The sequence below is a fragment of the Schistocerca piceifrons genome, chromosome 1, assembly GCF_021461385.2.
Source record: "Schistocerca piceifrons isolate TAMUIC-IGC-003096 chromosome 1, iqSchPice1.1, whole genome shotgun sequence".
Lineage (NCBI taxonomy): Eukaryota > Metazoa > Arthropoda > Insecta > Orthoptera > Acrididae > Schistocerca > Schistocerca piceifrons.
In genome coordinates this window covers 706,200,168-706,220,741 of record NC_060138.1, presented here as the reverse complement: position 1 = coordinate 706,220,741, position 20,574 = coordinate 706,200,168, and the positions used below count along the sequence as shown (strand labels likewise).

At 38.7% G+C, this 20,574-nt stretch overlaps 2 protein-coding genes across 2 annotated transcripts in view; one reads left to right on the top strand and one right to left on the bottom strand.

Annotated features, from left to right (window-relative positions):
- The window catches only part of LOC124792422 (protein lin-7 homolog C), a 52,093-nt gene extending 35,718 nt beyond the window's left edge, over nucleotides 1-16,375 (bottom strand). The window contains exon 1 of the mRNA XM_047257940.1: nucleotides 16,307-16,375. Coding sequence (XP_047113896.1) covers nucleotides 16,307-16,343 — 37 coding nt within the window. The 5' untranslated portion in view covers nucleotides 16,344-16,375. The remainder of the gene's footprint in view (nucleotides 1-16,306) is intronic.
- A 589-nt stretch (nucleotides 16,376-16,964) lies between these two features.
- On the top strand, nucleotides 16,965-20,339 carry LOC124787681 (ADP,ATP carrier protein-like). The gene is made up of 4 exons (XM_047254504.1): nucleotides 16,965-17,180; nucleotides 17,306-17,567; nucleotides 17,747-17,981; nucleotides 19,868-20,339. Exons 1-4 carry the CDS (start codon nucleotides 17,021-17,023, stop codon nucleotides 20,108-20,110), a joined length of 900 nt encoding a protein of 299 aa, XP_047110460.1. The 5' UTR covers nucleotides 16,965-17,020; the 3' UTR covers nucleotides 20,111-20,339.
- Nucleotides 20,340-20,574: the final 235 nt, after the last annotated feature.

Sequence of the window (20,574 nt, the reverse complement as noted above, 5' to 3'; positions counted from 1 at the left end):
GCCACATGGTCTGAGGCACCTTGTCACGGTCCGTGCAGCTCCCCCCCCGTCGGAGGTTCGAGACCTCCCTCAGGCGAGGGGTGTGTGTGTGTGTGTGTGTGTGTGTGTGTGTGTGTGTGTGTGTGGTCCATAGCTTTGGGTCCAATGGCCTCAGTAGTTTGGTCCCATAAGACCTTACCTCAATTTTCCAAATTTTGCACTTACATAATACAATCGTAGAAATGGAAGATTGGTCACCATTGAAAGAGGCCTTTCCATGCCATGGGCATGAATTTATCGCACCACTTCATCTACTACATGCGAACCTGTTTTCTTTGTATCCTCCTCCAACGGCCCCACAGACTAGTACGAACTATTATTTTTGCCTCATTCAGGTGCAGTAGGACTAGCAACGTGCTTTGTGAATAATGTCAAAACTTGGTTACTATTTGTATGTGATATCACCATGGTCCCACTAATTATGTCTTTCAACACTGAGTCTGGTAACCACATGCTGTTCAGTACATATCTCAATGCATTATTATTATTATTATTATTATTATTATTATTATATCGATGGGATTTTGGAAACATCACGTATGTTACTGTTAGGGAAACAGTGTAATTTGAAACCGAACATTTCACAATTAGTGGTGTCGGGATGAATCATGCAGAACAAGATCTGTCAGAGGGGTAATGCGTGTTAGGTGGAATAGGGCGCAGGACCGACGGCGTTTTAGTACTTTATGCACTGTCCACCAAACAGGAACTAGTTGCAAGTAGAGTAAAGCGGCTGTGAGAGACTCCAATATACATACATACATTCACGTATCGAATTTTCTCATTGCAAACCTCTAAACCAGTGTGGTACATGTATGGCATACACAAACAATGAATATGTAGATATGCTTTGGTCCTTGGTGCATCTGATAACCGGGCTGGTGTTGCCGCTCATGAATACGCTGCTAGACATCCTCATCGATGCCATCCATATAAAAATGTGCTTTGTTGTCTGGAGCTGCACCTTCGGGACTCAGGTTCTCTCCTTCCACCATTGCGTGACAGAAGTCATCCACGGACTCGCCGTACTACAGCAACTGAGGAAGCTATTCTGGAGGTCATACACCAAGAACCTTCAGTGAAGTACACAGAACATAGCAAGGCAGCTGTGTGTCTCACAATGCACGGTCGTTAACATGCTGCACGAGCATGGGCTGCACCCCTATCGTCATGCTTTCCAGCAACACCTGCATTCTGCAGACCGCCATCCGTATTTGGACAGAACATTTTCAGGAAAACGGCTTGGATGTGGAGGTCCACTTGGATGGCCATCACATTCATGTGACCTAAATCCCCTGGATGTCTTCCTGTGGGGACACCTGAAGGAGCACGTGTACTCTACTCTGCCAATGAATGTGGAAGAATTGGTAGTGCTTATTCATGCAGCTCTTGTTACTGTTGATTCAACTTTTCTGCAAAGGGCCCAGAGCTGTATGATCAGGCAGGTTGCGGAATGTTTGGACGTGCAGGGAGGTTGCTTTGAGCATCTGTTGTTCTGAGTACAACATATTTTGTTGTGAAGGTCTTGTGGTCATTAATATGGACATTATTATTGTCACTGGTTACTAATGTGTGACATCTGAGCACTCATGTTACATTTAGTGTAAATTACAAGTAGATGATGTGTTATTGTATTGTCTCAAAACTGATATTGTTTTTGTAGTTATTTTGTCCTATGACAGGTCATTTGTTCGCACTGTCTGTTTCTTATTCGTCTAACCACGTATTTGTTGTGTTCAGCATTACAAAATGTTGTAAATTTAGGATACATATGACCTAATAAATGGTGTATATTACAGTATGAAATGTCAGAATGAAATTAGCACATAAAAAGATGCAACCCAACCTGCAGGATTGGACCTTCGACCTCCTGCATGCTAACCCAAAATTCTATCCACTGCACCAACTATGCAGCACATCTTAGGTGTGCTTACAGAGGCAGTTACCATACATGTCGTTACAGTGTTGCCAGATTGCAACTCTTTAATGTACTTTTCTGCTGGATGTACTCGCTGGACAAGATTTTGGGACCGACATTTTTTTTATTGCTGACATGTGAGGAGTTGTGCCGCAAAGCCCGAGAGTGCGAATTTTGCTTCAGCCTGTATTTACAATGTGCAGCTGATTTTTCATAGGTCAGTACATTGATATCTTCAACTTTTGTAGTCCTGTCTTCCTCAATTGCGTGTAATATTACAGTATATTGATAATTTTTACTTATGGACCCTCTGACAGCAACTGAATAAAACACAATTTTAGTGCCATACGTGTTTCGCCTTTATTTTCTGCAAGGCATCATCAGTGGCCTGGAATATGTACATATGTTTGCTGTTTAATTTACATTAATAGGAAATACCAACCACCAGAACTGTTTATAACCTATAGGTACAGTGACAAAATTGTAAATTAAATAGCAAACATACGTACATATTCCAGGCCACTGATGATGCCTTGCAGAAAATAAAGGCGAAACGCATATGGCACTAAAACTGTGTTGTATTCAGTTGCTGTCAGATGGTCCATAAGTAAAAATTATAAATATACTGTAACAGTACATTGATATTTTTTCTGTCGATATTACAGTATGTTTTTTCACGATATCAAGGGCCAACAAAGATATTTTTTTAAATATTGATATATTGGATTCCCAATATTTTTAAAGATCTCAACAGTCCTAATACCTGCAGTGATTCATGACTGTTGTCATGTCTTTGTTATACTGAACCTACCACCGAATGGCATTGTGATTTACTTCCTTCCAAGTCAATAGGATTTCAAAATGCAGGCAAACATCATTGGACATTATAACTAATGTTGTCCTGAAGGTTGTGGTGATACTTACAAAAAAATTATGCAATGACTTGAAATAACCAATTATATACATATGAAATTTATGTAGGCTATCTCTCGACTGATCACAAAAACACATAACTACACGATTGTCGTATCACGAGACAACCGAGGAGCTGCCAGCACCAGCCATAGGGGGCCAAACATTCTGAAGATGGCTTTTACATAAGCCAAAATCGGTAAATAAACAAATATTTTTGTGATCTTGACTGTTCATTCTAACTTAAATATAGCATCAGGTCACTGTTCTCCATAGACCGTGATGTCTGAATTTATGGGTATTATTGTATTGAAACATAGGCCAAAAACTATGATGACTAAATATAAAACTTCATTCTCCACAATTTCTATTGGGTATGTCTGCCATCAGCAAAAGCTGAGATTAGGGATGATATTTCAAAGGTACACCACAATATCTTCAATGTTTTTTATTCTAGTGCACATGAACATGTAGCAGTGACTGAGTCCAATTGCTGGGAATGCTGCATTGCTGGAAGTATGGAGACATGATGATTTACCACTTATCTTTTGCAGACACCACATAAAATAACATAACTGATTGTTCAACAGTTATGTATGACATAATTATTACTGATGTTTCACAAAAAAAATAATTTGTTACACACTTCCCCTCCCCCCCTCCCCCTAACCCAACCCTTGTTCTGTTGTTGTTGATGTGGTCTTCAGTCCAGAGACTTGGTTTGATGCGGCCCTTCATGCTACTCCATCCTGCGCAAACTACTTCATCTCCAAGTAACTACTGCAACCTACATCCTTCTGAATCTGCTTAGCGTATCCATGTCTTGGTCTCCCTCTACGATTTTTACCCTCCATTTGCCCTCCAATGCTAAATTTGTGATCCCCTGATGCCTCAGACATGTCCTACCAACCGGTCCCTTCTTCTAGTCAAGCTGGACCACAATTTCCTCTTCTTCCCAATTCTATTAAGTACCTCCACATTAGTTACGTCATCTCCCATCTAATCTTCAGCATTCTTCTGTAACATCATATTTCGAAAGCTTCTATTCTCTTCTTATCTAAACTAGTTATTGTCCATGTTTCACTTCCATACATGGCTCCACTAATACAAATACTTTCAGAAATGACATTCTGACACTTAAATCTGTACTCGATGTTACAAATTTCTCTTCTTCAGAAACACTTTCCTTGCCGTAGCCAGTCTACATTTTATATCCTCTCTACTTCGACCATCATCAGTTACTTTGCTCCCCAAATAGCAAAACTCCTTTACTACTTTAAGTGCCTCGTTTCCTAATCTAATTCCATCAGCATCACCTGACTTCATTCGACTACATTCCATTATCCTCGTTTTGCTTTTGTTGATGTTCATCTTATATCCTCCTTTCAAGACACTGTCCATTCCGCTCAACTGCTCTTCCAGGTCCTTTGCTGTCTCTGACAGAATTACAATGTCACTGACAAACCTACAAGTTTTTATTTCTTCTCCATGGATTTTAATTCCAACACAAAATATTTCTTTTGTTTCCTTCACTGCTTGCTCAATATACAGATTGAGTAACATCGAGGAGAGGCTACAACCCTGTCTCACTCCCTTCCCAACCACTGCTTCCCTTTCATGCCCCTCGACTCTTATAACTGCCATCTGGTTTCTGTACAAACTGTAAATACTCTTTCACTCCCTGTATTTGACCCCTGCCACCTTCAGAATTTGAAACAGAGTATTCCAGTCAACATTGTCAAAAGCTTTCTCTAAGTCTACAAATGCTAGAAATGTACTTTTGCCTTTCCTTAATCTATCTTCTAAGGTAAGTCGTAGGGGCAGTATTGCCTCATGTGTTCCACCATTTCTACAGAATCCAAACTGATCCTCCTCGAGGTCAGCTTCTAACAGTTTTTCCATTAGCCAGTAAAGAATTTGTGTCAATATCATGCAGCCCTTGTTCTAAATTAAGTATATTTGCCTTCCACTCTTCCTTCTCTTTCTTGAATATTTTTATCTAAGTGTTAGAAGTAATATACGGTAATACTTATAAGCCTGATTTTAAGTATTGAGCTCATTAAATATACTACTACTACTACTACTACTACTACTACTACTACTACTATTAATAATAATAATAATAATAATAATAATAAAACGTCATTTTACTAGTACACAGCCATTATTAATCTCAAGAGTAAGTACACATCTTACAAGGGGAGCACCCCAGTCTGAACAGCAAAAACCAAATGAAAATGATTTTGATATATGGAGACATGTCGGTGTTGTGACTCGCCGATTATTCAAAGTGCCGCCGCGCAATTACGCACGTCCTCTACGTGCAGCGCTGTCTGCCAGCCATGCAGCAGCTGCGCCACCTAAGCGGCCAGCCGAGCAGCGGCCGTTAGACTGAGACTCAGTGTTTAATCGAATGCCGACTTGTACACAGGTCAACTTACTCAGTGACTTATATGTGTTGTTGTGTTGTCCGAAATATGTGTTAAATTTGAAGATTTAACAGTCTGTCGTACCACCATCAGGGTAATTTATTTGTAAAACACTGCATTTGAGTACAATCAATGTTTGAAACCTAACAAATCTAAAGACTACAGAACCGCAAGACGACAAAGAAACAATACCATGTAACAGGCAATTATGACCAGCTGATCCATAAGAATCATTAATGAGTTGTTACTTGGTAAAAAGCTATACATTTGTTGAAACCATGTATGTTAACACACACAGTACTTACAGAGTCATATTTCCTATAACAGAAGTTGCTGTTTATTACATGTTATCCCTTATTCATCATCACATTGCAACAGCGGAGTTTTTAAGAAGTGACTACACGGAGTGGAATGCAACAATATGAACACATGGCGAGGGCATGTTACATCATTTTTAATTTTCAGTGTGTCTGTATTGCAGTAGTCTGGTATCGAAGGCCACAGTGGTCACATTATATAAGTATGTGCAAAGAGCTGTTGCATTCTGTTTTGTTTAAATGACTGCAACTCTCCATTTGCACTGTACGATTATGAAACATTTTATGCTCACATATTACGACTTTTCAGAGAACAATAGGTATCAAGATGGATTCCACAGAAAATATATCATGTGAAACTTGGCTCACTCTGTCTGTCAGATCCAGAGAACCTTGGGCAATGAATGAGTGCCTAGGTGAAGGCTGTGTTCATCGACTTCTGGAAAGCATTCAATACAGCTATGCACTGTTGTTTAGTTGACAAAATATGAGCTTACAGAGTAATGGACCATATTAGTGACTGGAAACAGGACATCCTAAGCAAAGAAAATGTAACAAGTCATTCTTAATGAGGCAAAATTATTAGACATAAAATAACTTCAGGACCCTAAGACAGTGTTCTAGGCTATTCCAAATTATTTAGGGTACAGTGTCAGAAGGTCTGTGAGGCTATTTTGTTGTTACATACACGAAAGTCATAAAGACCGGTACAGGACTGGCAATCGGAGCAGACACTAGCATTTGACCCTCAATGTAAATAAATGTAACACACTGCACATTCATGGATGGAGAGATAAATTACTGTTTGATTACACTATTGGTTATGAATTACTGGAGACAATAAAAGCAAAGTATCCACAGGTAGAGGCACATAGCAACTTAATACGAGGTCTGTTGAAAAAATTCCAGAACATTTGCAACTTCGCGCCAATGGAGTGTTCGAGTGAAATGTGGTTGGCATCCCTGCATGTGCCTTTGTTTAATGTGTAACTGCTGGAAGTTTCATTGTTGTATGCCTGTTAGTTACCGGTCGGTGCTGTATTGAGTAAAACGTTTTGTCGCACAGTTTGCGAATTTAGAGATGGCAGAGTTACAGGAGCAAAGTGTCTGCATTAAATTTTGCATGAAACCCAAGAAAACGTTCACAGGCACACACCAAATGATACAGGAAGCCTATAGTGATGAGTGCTTATGCCGTACTCGGTATTACAAATGGATCATACGGTTTAAAAATGGCTGGACAGAAGTTAAAGATGGCCCTCATTGAGGATGCCCTTCCACGTCTACCAACAATACTTTTGTCAGGAACGCTAATGAAATTGTGCATGCCAATTGGAGATTGACTGTCCGAGATATTTCAGAAGAATGTAACATTTTAATTGAATGATATCACAAAATCCTGACACAGCATCTTAGAATGCATCGTAGTGCCACCGAGTTTGTCCCACGGCTCATGAGTCAACACCAGAGAGACCTTTGTCTCACAATCAGTGAAGAGATTTGGATAGAGCAAATGATAATGGGATGTTCCTTAAGAGAATCTTAACTAGTGATGAGACAAGGGTGTATGGTTATGATGTTGAGACCAAGGTTTAATCTTCACAGTGGGTCAGAAAAGGTTCTCAAAGACCAAAGAAAGCCATGCTGATAGTTTTCTTTGATTTTGAAAATTTGTGCCACATAGACACTCTTTAAATTGATAGTATTACAGGAATGTATTGCGACGCCTGTGAGAAACCAACATCCCGACAAGTGCCGAGACAATTCAAGGTTCTTGCATAATGAGACAGAGTTGAAAACCCTGTTGAAAGGACGAAGATTTGCAACGACAGACAAGATAAAAGAAAATTCACAGATGGAATTTCACATGGTCCAGCAAGAAGCATACCAAGACTGCTTCTGGAAGTGAAAACGGCATTAGGAGTGGTGTATCAATTGTGGAGTAGAGTATTTCAAAGGAGACCATGCACAATAAGTAAAAGGTAAGCACAAGAAAGATTTGTGGAGAAAGTTCCAGAATGTTTTGAACAGACTTTGTATTAAATGTTCACACATAACTCTTTACAAGAAAATTGGATGTCATATGGAAATTTATTGGAAGAATTGTATTGAAATGTAAATCATCATGAAAGAAATGGCCTACAAACCCCATGTCATATTGGTAAGTCTGGAAATATTACCAGATGAGATTAACACAGGCGATAGAGAGACAACCCACAAATAATTGTGCATCACATCACAGGTTCATTTGATAAGCAAGAGAGCATTACGAAGATGCTCATCTAACTTCAGTGCCTGACACTGCAAGAGACTGACATTGTATTGCTTGTCGCTAGTGAAGGTACACTTAAATACCTAATGGAAGAACTTATGGGAGCAAGTATGAAAGCAAGCCAGAAAATTAGAATATGACCTAAAATGACGTTAACACATCACCAAAAAAATCAACTTGACTGTTCAATCTTAGAAACAGTTAATTAGTTTTATGTATTTATGACAGTGAGAGAGGGACAGCAAAAGAAAGGAATACGTAAGAGTAAAAATGACCTAGAATGAATCTGGAAAGCTAAATACGGTTTCCACAACCTAGCTTCTAACATATTAAAAAAAGTAAGTTTAGTATACACAAATCACCAGTTTTCGCATACAGCAGTAAGGCATTGCTTCGTTATAACAGAATAGAGCAGTAGATGTTAACATGAGTGTGATCATTAAGAAGTTAAGGTGGGTGGGACATGTAGACAGGCAACTGACGGCAAGTGAGCTAAGGAAATTATTCACTGGATCCCAATAAATAAGAAAACGTTACAAAGATAATCTAATAAAAGATAGATAAATAACATTAAAAAAACATGCAGAATAAATACGCTACTGTAGGCTGCAATTTTTAAAGAAGTCCAGAAACAACCGTTATTCTGGTGCAAATGTATAATGGCTGGTAATGATGTATTTAACAGAGTGACCCATTCCTGTGCCTGTATTTATGTGCACAGACATGCTGTCATTTTATTTTACACAGATTAGTGTCTGAGATATTTTGTTTGCATGTTTCAGTCATAGTCATATGCTTTGCTTACAGTACGTAAAGACAAACATGTGGTTCCTGAAGAGGGGCAGCAGGCTTTTCAGTAGTTGCAGGGACAACAGTCTGGATGATTGACTGATCTGGCCCTGTAACACTAACCAAAAAGGCCTTGCTGTATTGGTACTGCGAACGGCTGAAAGCAAGAGGAAACTACAGCCATAATTTTTCCCGAGGGCATGCAGCTTCACTGTATGATTAAATGATGATGGCATCCTCTTGGGTAAAATATTCCGGAGATAAAATAGTCCCCCATTCGGATCTCCGGGCAGGGACTACTCAAGAGGACATCGTTATCAGGAGAAAGAAAACTGGCGTTCTACGGATCGGAGTGTGGAATGTCAGATCCCTTAATCGGGCAGGTAGGTTAGAAAATTTAAAAAGGGAAATGGATAGGTTGAAGTTAGATATAGTGGGAATTAGTGAAGTTCTGTAGCAGGAGGAACAAGACTTTTGGTCAGGTGAATACAGGGTTATAAATACAAAATCAAATAGGGGTAATGCAGGAGTAGGTTTAATAACGAATAAAAAATAGGAATGCGGGTAAGCTACTACAAACGGCATAGTGAACGCATTATTGTGGCCAAGATAGATACGAAGCCCATGCCTACCACAGTAGTGCAAGTTTATATGCCGACTAGCTCCACAGATGATGAAGAGATTGATGAAATGTATGACGAGGTAAAAGAAGTTCTTCAGGTAGTGAAGAGAGACGAAAATTTAATAGTCATGGGTGACTGGAATTCGACAGTAGGAAAAGGAAGAGAAGGAAACGTAGTAGGTGAATATGGATTGGGGCTAAGAAATGAAAGAGGAAGCCGCCTGGTAGAATTTTGCACAGAGCATAACTTAATCATAGCTAACACTTGGTTCAAGAATCATGAAAGTAGGTTGTATACATGGAAGAACCCTGGAGATACTAGAAGGTTTCAGATTGATTATATAATGGTAAGACAGAGATATAGAAACCAGATTTTAAATTGTAAGACAATTCCAGGGGCAGATGTGGACTCTGACCACAATCTAATGGTTATGAACTGTAGATTAAAACTGAAGAAAATGCAAAAAGGTGGGAATTTAAGGAGATGGGACCTGGTTAACTGAAAGAACCAGAGGTTGTACAGAGTTTCAGGGAGAGCATAAGGGAACAATTGACAGGAACGGGGGAAAGAAATACAGTAGAAGAAGAATGGGTAGCTTTGAGGAATGAAATAGTGAAGGGAGCAGAGGATCAAGTAGGTAAAAAGACGAGGGCTAGTAGAAATCCTTGGGTAACAGAAGAGATAATGAATTTAATTGATGAAAGGAGAAAATACAAAAATGCAGCAAATGACGCAGGCAAAAAGGAATACAAACGTCTCAAAAATAAGATCGACAGGAAGTGCAAAATGGCTAAGCAGGGATGGCTAGAGGACAAATGTAAGGATGTAGAGGCTTATCTCATGAGGGGTAAGCTAGATACTGCCTACAGGAAAATTAAAGAGACCCTTGGAGAAAAGAGAACCACTTGCATGAATATCAAGAGCTCCGATGGAAACCCAGTTCTAAGCAAAGAAAGCAGAAAGGTGGAAGGAGTATATAGAGGGTCTATATTATGGAAATGGAAGAGGTGGTAGATGAAGATGAAATGAGAGATATGATACTGCGTGAAGAGTTTGACAGAACACTGAAAGACCTAAGTCGAAACAAGGCCCCAGGAGTAGACAACGTTCCATTAGAACTACTGACAGCCTTGGGAGAGCCAGTCCTGACAAAACTCTACCATCTGGTGAGGAAGATGTATGAAACAGGCGAAATACCCTCAGACTTCAAGAAGAATATAATAATTCCAATCCCAAAGAAAGCAGGTGTTGACAGATGTGAAAATTACTGACCTATCAGTTTAATAAGTCACAGCTGCAAAATACTACTACGAATTCTTTACAGACGAATGGAAAAACTGGTAGAAGCCAACCGGGGAAGATCAGTTTGGATTCCGTAGAAATGTTGGAACACGTGAGGCAATACTGACCCTACGACTTATCTTAGAAGAAAGATTAAGGAAAGGCAAACCTACGTTTCTAGCATTTGTAGACTTAGAGAAAGCTTTTGGCAATGTTGACTGGAATACTCTCTTTCAAATTCTGAAGGTGGTAGGGGTAAAATACAGGGAGCGAAAGGCTATTTACAATTTGTACAGAAAGCAGATGGCAGTTATAAGAGTCATGGGACATGAAAGGGAAGCAGTGGTTGGGAAGGGAGTGAGACAGGGTTGTAGCCTCTCCCCAATGCTATTCAATCTGTATGCTGAGCGAGCAGTAAAGGAAACAAAAGAAAAGTTCGGAGTAGGTATTAAAATCCATGGAGAAGAAATAAAAACTTTGAGGTTCGCCGATGACATTGTAATTCTGTCAGAGACAGCATAGGACTTGGAAGAGCTAAGACCTAAGTTAGCTTGAAGAATGACAGTCTGGTTGTGAAATGGTGAAACCAATAAATATCGTGACAGTCTGTTCTTTACACGATATCTTGCACATTCTATAGTTACATTTACATCTGAAGATTGAAACCCCTAGTTTCCCACTGTGGTCTGATATTTTCAAATTACGAATATGTTTGAAGGTGATAACAAGAACATTCTTCGAAAAATGCCCTAGTCCTGTGGCAGCCCTGTAAATTTGCTAGATTTTACTTTGCTAATGTTTTTGTGTTAGTAACGTCAACCACTGAACTAATCCCATGAAAAACTGTAAATGCCAGACTTCAGCAATGCACTCAATCATTTAGATTCTTACGGGGCTTAGCTGAGTAGGTGCAAGGAAATAGGAGATAATGGGTGGAGGACATTACATTGTAAATAGTGTGCGGCTTGTGGGAATTTGTGGTGAATGGGAAGCGTGCTCAGATGGCCGAGGCTGTTAAGGCAATCTTCTAGAGAAGAGGAGCATATGGGTTTGACTCCTGGTCTGGCACAAATTTTCACATGTCACTGTTGCATTTAATGCAATGCACCAATGCAGCTGAGATCTGTAAATTTCTACTTGATTCTAAATATATGGCTGCAGAACTACAAAAAAGATACCTGTTCTTTTAGACATGTCCAAAAGAACAAACAACACATGTACATATGTGCTGCTAAACAAGCTAGAAGTACAATGTGAATGAGGAACAGCAGACAAGTAGTTTCTCTTCCATAGTTTTTCTTCCATAGTTATTCTTATGGCCCTTTTCCTCATTTTAAAAATTACATCCATGTTTTATGGCTTCAGTCACCAGAATAGAACCCTGCAGCTAAGAACTAAATGTTATCTATTTATTTACTCATCAAGTCCGTAGGATCAAATTGAGGAGCAAATCTCCAAGCACATGGAACATGTCAGTACATGAAATCACAACATAAACGTAATAACAGATAAAAATAAATGTTCATGAACCTTAAAAAAGTCAGTCCATAAGTTTAAGTAAACGCTATTAGCAATACAATAAAAATCAGCTTCATTTTTCAAGGAACTCCTCGACAGAATAGGAGGAGTGACCCATGTGGAAACTCTTCAGTTTCGATTTGAAGCGTGTGGATTACTGCTAAGATTTTTGAATTCGAGTGGCAGCTTATTGAAAATGGGTGCAGCAGTATACTGCACACCTTTTTGCACAAGAGTTAGGGAAGTCCGATCCAAATGCAAGTTTGATTTCTGCCGAGTATTAACAGAGTGAAAGCTGCTTATTCTTGGGAATAAACTAATACTGATAACAAGAAACGACAATAAGGAATATACGTATTGAGAGGCCAATGTCAAAATACCTCGACTCGTGAACAGAGCTCGACAAGAGGTTCGTGAACTTACACCATTTATTGCCCAAACCGCCCGTTTCTGAGCCAAAAATATCCTTTTTAGAATGGGAAGAGTTACCCCAAAATATAATACCATATGATAATAGTGAATGAAAATAAGCAAAGTAGACTAATTTTCGTGTTGAATGATCACTCACTGTGTAAGAATAGTATTTTGCCACAAGACATTGGCTGTTACAAACAAATTATGTAAGCCTAAGAGCAAAACATGTAGCTGACATTCTATTTGCCAGGATCTTTGAGTCTTCATTGTGTGTAAATGGACAATCAATATTCATCCTTAAAAATCTTGTGCTTGTTACACCTTCTATAAAGTTATCAGCTGTGCTTAATGTGACAGATTGTGTTCCGTCTTTATGTTGAAGAGCATACTCTTCATTTTCTGTAAGTTCAATGTTGATTTACTACATACTGTCCAGTCAAAAACATCCTTGAGAGTTTCATTTCTGTTAGGAGTTCTGGTGTATTATCAGTGACTATGATATTGCTGTCATCAGCAAAGAGAACTTTTTCTCCCTGACTTATACTGCCTGGAAAGTCATTGATATATGTTAAGAACAGAACTGGACACAATGAACAACTGTGAGGAACACCTTTGTTCTGTGTTTCTTGTCTGACACTTGTTTTACTGAAACTTTATCATCAGCAGGTATGTGACATATATATTGTCTGCACCCTGTTTTCTGGGAAGAGAAGTTGTTTCTGAAAGTATTTGTATGGAGTGTAGCCATGTATGGAAGTGAAACATGGATGATAAATAGTTTAGACAAGAAGAGAATAGAAGCTTTCGAAATGTGGTGCTACAGAAGAATGCTGAAGATTAGATGGGTAGATCACAGAACTAATGAGGAGGTATTGAATAGAATTGGGGAGAAGAGGAGTTTGTGGCACAACTTGACTAGAAGAAGGGACCGGTTGGTAGGACATGTTCTGAGGCATCAAGGGATCACTAATTTTGTACTGGAGGGCAGCATGGAGACCACAACAACAACAGTATGTCATCTATTTCTTCCAGTGAAGTGAAGGCTCTGATTGTGTTGTCTGCTATACCTACAAAGCTCTAGTGGAGATGGCGATCCATTGAGAGGAACCATGTTCTGGATTGTGTTGTATAGTTTTTCTTTTTTTTGCTTCTTTTTTTTATTTTTATTTTTTTGTTTCTGAGGTTGCAGTGGCAGACTTAAAAGATTAACTGAAGCATATGATACCTCTTCACCATTCTTACAACATAACCCAGACCTTGGGGTATTCTACAGATCAGTATGTCACCAGATTTGGGCTTTCATATTCACATTTGCTGGCATTGTGATAAACCTTTTGCATTTCCTTTATGTTTTCGTCTTCTTTAAAGGCAAAGAGAGAAGATGAAGCGGTAGCCCATCATAGAGCCTATGCCTACCGTCATGTATTTTTTTTACTTTCAGTTGTTAAAAAACAGGATTTTTTCTGGTACCAGTAGGAGGAAGGAAGGATTCGCGCTCAGCTAGTGAACGAGTGAGAAGCACGCCATTTTTAGCGAGTAATTGTAGACCGCCATTTTGGGGTCGCTATGAATAAGTGAGGAGTATGTATTTCATATGTGCACCGTTTAGAAAAATACAGTATTGTTTTATTAACAGAAAGGTCGTGTGAGTTGTAATTATTGTACTATTTGAAATAACAAGTACTGAAGCCCACCTGTGTACTTTGGAAAATTACGAAGATCCAATAAGCTTAATGGGAACATGGTCAAGACTTCAAAGGTGAACACGGTGACCAAACGTAGCATTATAAAGAATAGTAAGCACAAATCTACAGCAGAGAAAGAAACTACTTCACCCTGCAAAATAATATGAACTAATGAACTAATACGAACTTATTTCCAGGCATAGCTCAGCTTATTGTGCTTGTCATTCATACCGAAAAATTAATCTCATTAATTCAATACATTTTAAAAAGCCACGCATTTTATCATCATCTAGTCCATTATTTTATTATAGTATAGCATGACCAATTCACAGCCAAACTGTGAACTAATGTATGTTTTGGACTACATCACATAACGGTCTGTCACCACAACCTATGTTCCAAACGCTAATATAGATGCAAAATAAACTGTCACTGCCCCCCCCCCCTCTCTGTCTGAGCATATATGGTAACACATGCATCACCACCACCACCACATTATGGGATGAAGCCACCATCCAGTATCAGTATGTACAGCTGATCCGACTGCACTTCCACATAGCCTACTACTGACCTAAACATAGATGTTCATCTTGTAACTCCAGACAATTTTGATTCCATGAATAAAATTCAATTCCTTTCAATGTAGCAGAATATTTATTAGGTCACAAAACGCAATTAGATTTTTAAGTAGACACCATAAAACCCATGTAGAGGTGTTCAAACACAAAGCTGAAGTGCCAGAATTTTACCTAGTCAGTTCTGCACTTATTTTATGTTAATAGTGCAGTACATGCACGGCAAGTATGTCAGTTCTCAGGCTGGAGATGGGCAAGGGTATGCACACTTCAGTGCCCTATCAGTGAATGTAATGAGTACTGTACAAGGTGAGGAAAATAAATAAATGTTTGGAAACTCATTTAAAGGCAACACACAATGCGACCATCACAATTAACTGCTGAAAGTCAAATCCAAATTAAGTTATATATGTGTGTGTGTGTGTGTGTGTGTGTGTGTGTGTGTGTGTGTGTGTGGTTTTTTTTAATGCTTGCATATTGATGGCGGCTACATAGACTCATTTAGATAATTTGGTATCCGTCTATAAGTTAATGAATGGAAAATAACGAGAATCATTTTGTTTAGGCTGTCTGTAGTGTAGCCGAAATCTAGCTCGCAGTCTAAATAACTCATTACGAATTTACCTGGTGCTTGTCTGGGTGCAATGTTACAAAGCAAACATTTGCAGCGACTCATTTCCTGAAAACTTAAATAGTGCAAATTTGACACGGTAGATATGAGAAATTGTAATTTTTATTTTCCTCTGTTGTTTCTGTGAACTTTACAAGATAGACCACTACGTGATGTCAACTAACAATGACACGGAACTCCAAAAAGTTTCGATCACAAAACAATGCACTTGCCGAAGTATCACACTAACGTGCAACGCGTAATTTACGATACTTTTGGTAAGTTACTTGCGTGCCAGAACAGATTCTATCCATGTTGTGTTTACACTGAAACCGGCACAACTTTTAATAACGTATTGTTTCAGTAGTCGTAATCTCTGCACAAAAAAAGAAAAACGCAACTCGGGCAAATGTTTACTCATTAAGTATCTTTGCCAAATAAAAGAAATTATTTCATCCCGACGAGTCTCTGTTGATTGTTAGTTTCTAGTTGTGATAATTTCAGCAGGTTAACCAGTGTGACAGACTCCATCCGAAATGGGAGACAGGTGAGTTTTCCGTTGTGTGTTTGTAAGACTGTGAAACGCAATGTTGTTATTTCTCAACGTTGACACCTGTCAACTTTCTGCAGAAACATCCACTTGTCAAATGCAACTGAATTCTACTACGGTATGCGGTATGCTTCAATACAATTCGTAGTCTGTCATCCCATAAACATCCGGTCTGGCGGTGGTTGTTCTAACATTTAGTAGCGTATACGTCTGTAAACAATATGCATTCTTGGCATATTTTCCTTGACAGGAAATTCCGCAGTAGTTTTGCGATGTAAAGCATTTCGGCAAATGATTTCAATATACAATTATCTGACAAGATTTCGGGGGAATTTGTGTCTAGTAAGAATCCACTGCTCTTAAGTGCAACTTGCCTCTCGCTAGCGTTAATTGCTCGCCAACAGCTGCCATTGCCACTACTTCTTTCTGTGTAGTGTCACTATTCTGTAATAAACGATCTGGACTATGATATTCACTACCCAGCTCTTCACTTGCACTAACTTCTTTGACAGAGATATTCCATCGGACTTCTGAGCTGTTGCTTCCGAAATTACTTCACTTTGATAATTGACTATCAAAAATAATAAAGCGCATCCAAGCTAGGTGGTAACTAGAAATGCATAAAACTTAGCAAACTTTGAACACTGTCAGCGCAACAGAATTGATTTATATGATATACGAAGGACACTGAAGAGAAAATTTATTTTATGCACCTTGTTTTACATATTTTTATACATATTCATTAATGAGCAACAATATAGGTCACTGCAAGCTGTGTTCGCACGAAACAAACAGCAATTTGTTAAAAAGTACATACATATATAATTCTAAGATTACTTGATTTGATTAGCAGAATCCGAAGGCGCGATTTCGCATGTAAAAAAAGTACTTGTAATAATGAAATAATAAAATTTAACTGTATTTCTCGCTTTTTAGGAAACTGAATATTTATAACCTTTCGAATTTATTCGTGTCTCAATACTTCTCTTGATTAACGTAGTCACTGACGTAAAAGACCTTATTCGTGATTTGACTCGTGTCTGATCTCTCTCTTCCTTCGTTGGCTCCCACACAGTGAAGACGGAAAGATGTCACTCGCCGACCCTATTTCATTTTTGAAAGATTTTGCGGCAGGTGGTGTGGCTGCGGCAATTTCTAAAACTACTGTAGCTCCTATTGAAAGAGTTAAGCTTCTTTTACAAGTGCAACATGCATCCAAACAAATTACAGCGGATAAACAGTACAAAGGTAAGTGCTGCCAAATGTAACTGCCATTTTGCACGACTTATGTTAGTACACGACTAGTGTACGTTGTCACTCAATATATCTAAAAGTATTCTCTATTTTTTTTCCCCCCCTCTTTTTCTTTCTAGGCATGGTTGACTGTTTCATCCGTATTCCCAAGGAACAAGGATTCCTCAGCTACTGGAGAGGAAATCTAGCCAATGTTATTAGGTATTTTCCCACTCAAGCCTTGAACTTTGCATTTAAGGACAAATATAAGCAAATTTTCCTTGGAGGTGTTGATAAGAAGACACAGTTTTGGAGGTACTTTGTCGGGAATCTCGCATCAGGTGGAGCAGCCGGTGCGACGTCTCTGTGCTTTGTCTACCCACTGGATTTCGCTCGAACAAGGTACCGTAACTTCAGCACTCAAATTAGTTGTTGCTAGAAGTTTTAATATAGCTCGCTTACTGACCTCATTTTATTAGCCTTGTCATAGATTGTGCAACGTCAGTGAAAAAAAACTGTCCCCCTTAGTCTTTTAAGTTTGGTTACGTGAAACAATTGATTATGGTGTGCATAATTTCTAGGTTGGCAGCCGACATTGGTAAGGCTGGTGCGGAAAGAGAATTTACTGGATTGGGAAACTGTATAGCGAAAACCTTTAAGTCCGATGGCCTCGTGGGTCTGTATAGAGGCTTCGGTGTTTCCGTGCAAGGAATCATTATCTACCGAGCAGCGTACTTCGGTTGCTTCGATACAGCCAAAGGAATGTTGCCAGACCCGAAGAACACTCCTTTCATCATTTCCTTCTTAATCGCTCAGGTAAGTAAATTTGTGTGTGTGTGTGTGTGTGTGTGTGTGTGTGTGTGGACCCGAAGAACACTCCTTTCATCATTTCCTTCTTAATCGCTCAGGTAAGTAAATTTGTGTGTGTGTGTGTGTGTGTGTGTTAAACAAATTAGAACCTTACACTTTTACGAAATGTACAGCTGCAGGTGTAGCAAACATGTTAAAAGACGCAGTAAATAACATTGGCGTAGGTCAGTTAAGGCTTCTTCATTAAAAGAAAAGGAATTTTTTTTTTACAAATGTAAGGTTTTTTTCGTAAATGTTCCTTGTTTGTTTGTAATTATTGCAGAAATTTTTACAGTAAAATCGCTTGTAATGGGTGGAGATGTTAAGCAGTTACATGTGGTTCAGACAGTTCTGCCCTGGTGCCCCATATGTGAACGTAAAGGGTGGGGAGGGGGGGGGGGGAGGAGAGTGCAAAGAATTAGTTTTTTTTTTTCCCTAAGTACCTTACAGACTTTATGTTCCTGCACTTCAACATAAGTTATCACTAATGCATGAACCATTTTATTTAGTAGGTTATATACTATCTCATAAGACTCACATTACCACTTTTCAGTACTGTACATATCTAGTTGAGTCTTACTTCTTTCCCTCGAGTCTTAATAGGATACAGTTTCCCATCTTTGTATCTTCATCTCTACCCTGCTCTTTGTTTCACTCTCTGCTGCTGCCTTATGCCTTTAGTTGTGGGGGGGATGGGGGTGGAAGGAAGGCAAGGTAAGGTGCCTCTAGTTTATTAGATTCATGTTCAGTTCTGTGGATACTTCCTAATTGTTTATTTTGGCCCTTCTGAGGTCTGAACAAACTTTTATGTAGCAGAATGTGAGCTGTTGCTACTGGCTGGTGAAATAATTGAGCTCTCAGTTAAAGCTATTTTATGTTTCTTACTTTTCATACTTAAGCCGGGGTGTTCTGCATATTTCTATGCAAACTCGTGTTTGTAAATTGTTCTGTAGGTAACATTTTTCATGTTTCATGAAATGACACTGAGCAAAAATTCATTTTGTGATAAAACTTTTGCATTTTGGGGTAACTTAATACCAAATTTTTCTTTTCCCCCTAAACATCTACAAACATTTTGAGACATGTCATCTCCTTCCACGCACGTTCACTTTGTTTTGGACACTCATTGGAATTTCATATCACATTACCCAATTCTAAAATGAAATGTCACACTTCATTCCATGCAATATATTATTGCAGAAGCTGTATTTAATCTGAGTACATTTCAAACGTTTGATTCTGCTGTTTCTGCAACCCTAAAGGTTAAAACAGTGTTACTTCCAGAAAAGGCTGTGTGTGGTATGGATATGGAATGTATGGATTGAATGCATCTCATTTGACTTCATTATGAGAAGGAGCTGTAGTTGGTCATCTCGAGCTTAACGCAAGATGCAACACTTCATTGAATAGCAGTTCTCGGAGGAGTACTAAAGGGGAAAAAGAACCTTGCCAACTATTTTGTTGTGGAACTTTTATTTTATACCAGTGAGCCAAAGTTCCAGTGGTGAGAAATTCGAAAGGTACCTGTAGCTGAAAAGCCCACCCTGTTACATATGTTTTCATTGATATGTTAGCTATGAAGCATAATCTACTCATTTAAAAAATGGATGTTCCATAAAATTGTATTAGGAACAGTCCAATTTCAGGGGCAATGCAATAAGTAACCACTCATCAGATGTGTAGTGGGTATGAAACAGTTTTAAAGTTAGTGGACAGGTGAAAAGTCACTAGATTATCCTTGTGCAAATAGTTTCCAAAGGCCCTTTGGAGCATGTTTTGAACTGTGTTAAATATGTTAAAGTTTTAAGTAAAGCTGTTCTGAAGATGTGCTTTCTTTACTTTCTACTTTACAGGCTGTAACCACATTTGCGGGTATTATGTCATATCCATTTGACACTGTTCGTCGACGTATGATGATGCAGTCTGGACGTGCAAAGGCTGACATGATGTACAAGAACACTCTGGACTGTTGGGGCAAGATCTACAGAACTGAGGGTGGTGGTGCTTTCTTCAAGGGTGCCTTTTCAAATATTCTCAGAGGCACTGGTGGTGCTCTCGTCCTTGTGCTTTATGATGAAATCAAGGCACTCCTTTAAATTGTGTGAAGAGTTTGGTAGTATTCACTCAAGTTGAACATTCCATTGTTCATTCCATTGCTCATGGCATTCCCAGAAGAGACACTATAGTAAATCACTACAGCTAGAAATGTGATATGAAACTAAGGAAACATTCCAACAGATGCATTTGTTATGTAATTTTTCAGGCTGACTTGAGTATTTAATTGTAATATACACAACAGAATTAAAATGGAAAATTAATTTATTACCTGTTTGTTTAACTAATTTGATTCCCACCAGGTCTCCTTCTCCTTGAGTCTGGAGTGCAGGCTGATGAACCATTAAAAAATATTTTGTTGTTCACAATCGCATATTATGGGAAATGAAGGCAATTAGTTTTGAAGTGTTGTCAAATATTTTTTGTTTGTAATATTGAAATTTGTTTTACAATTTAAATAGCTTTTTGTAAAATCTGTAGTCTCTGGCACTAGCATGGTTCAAAA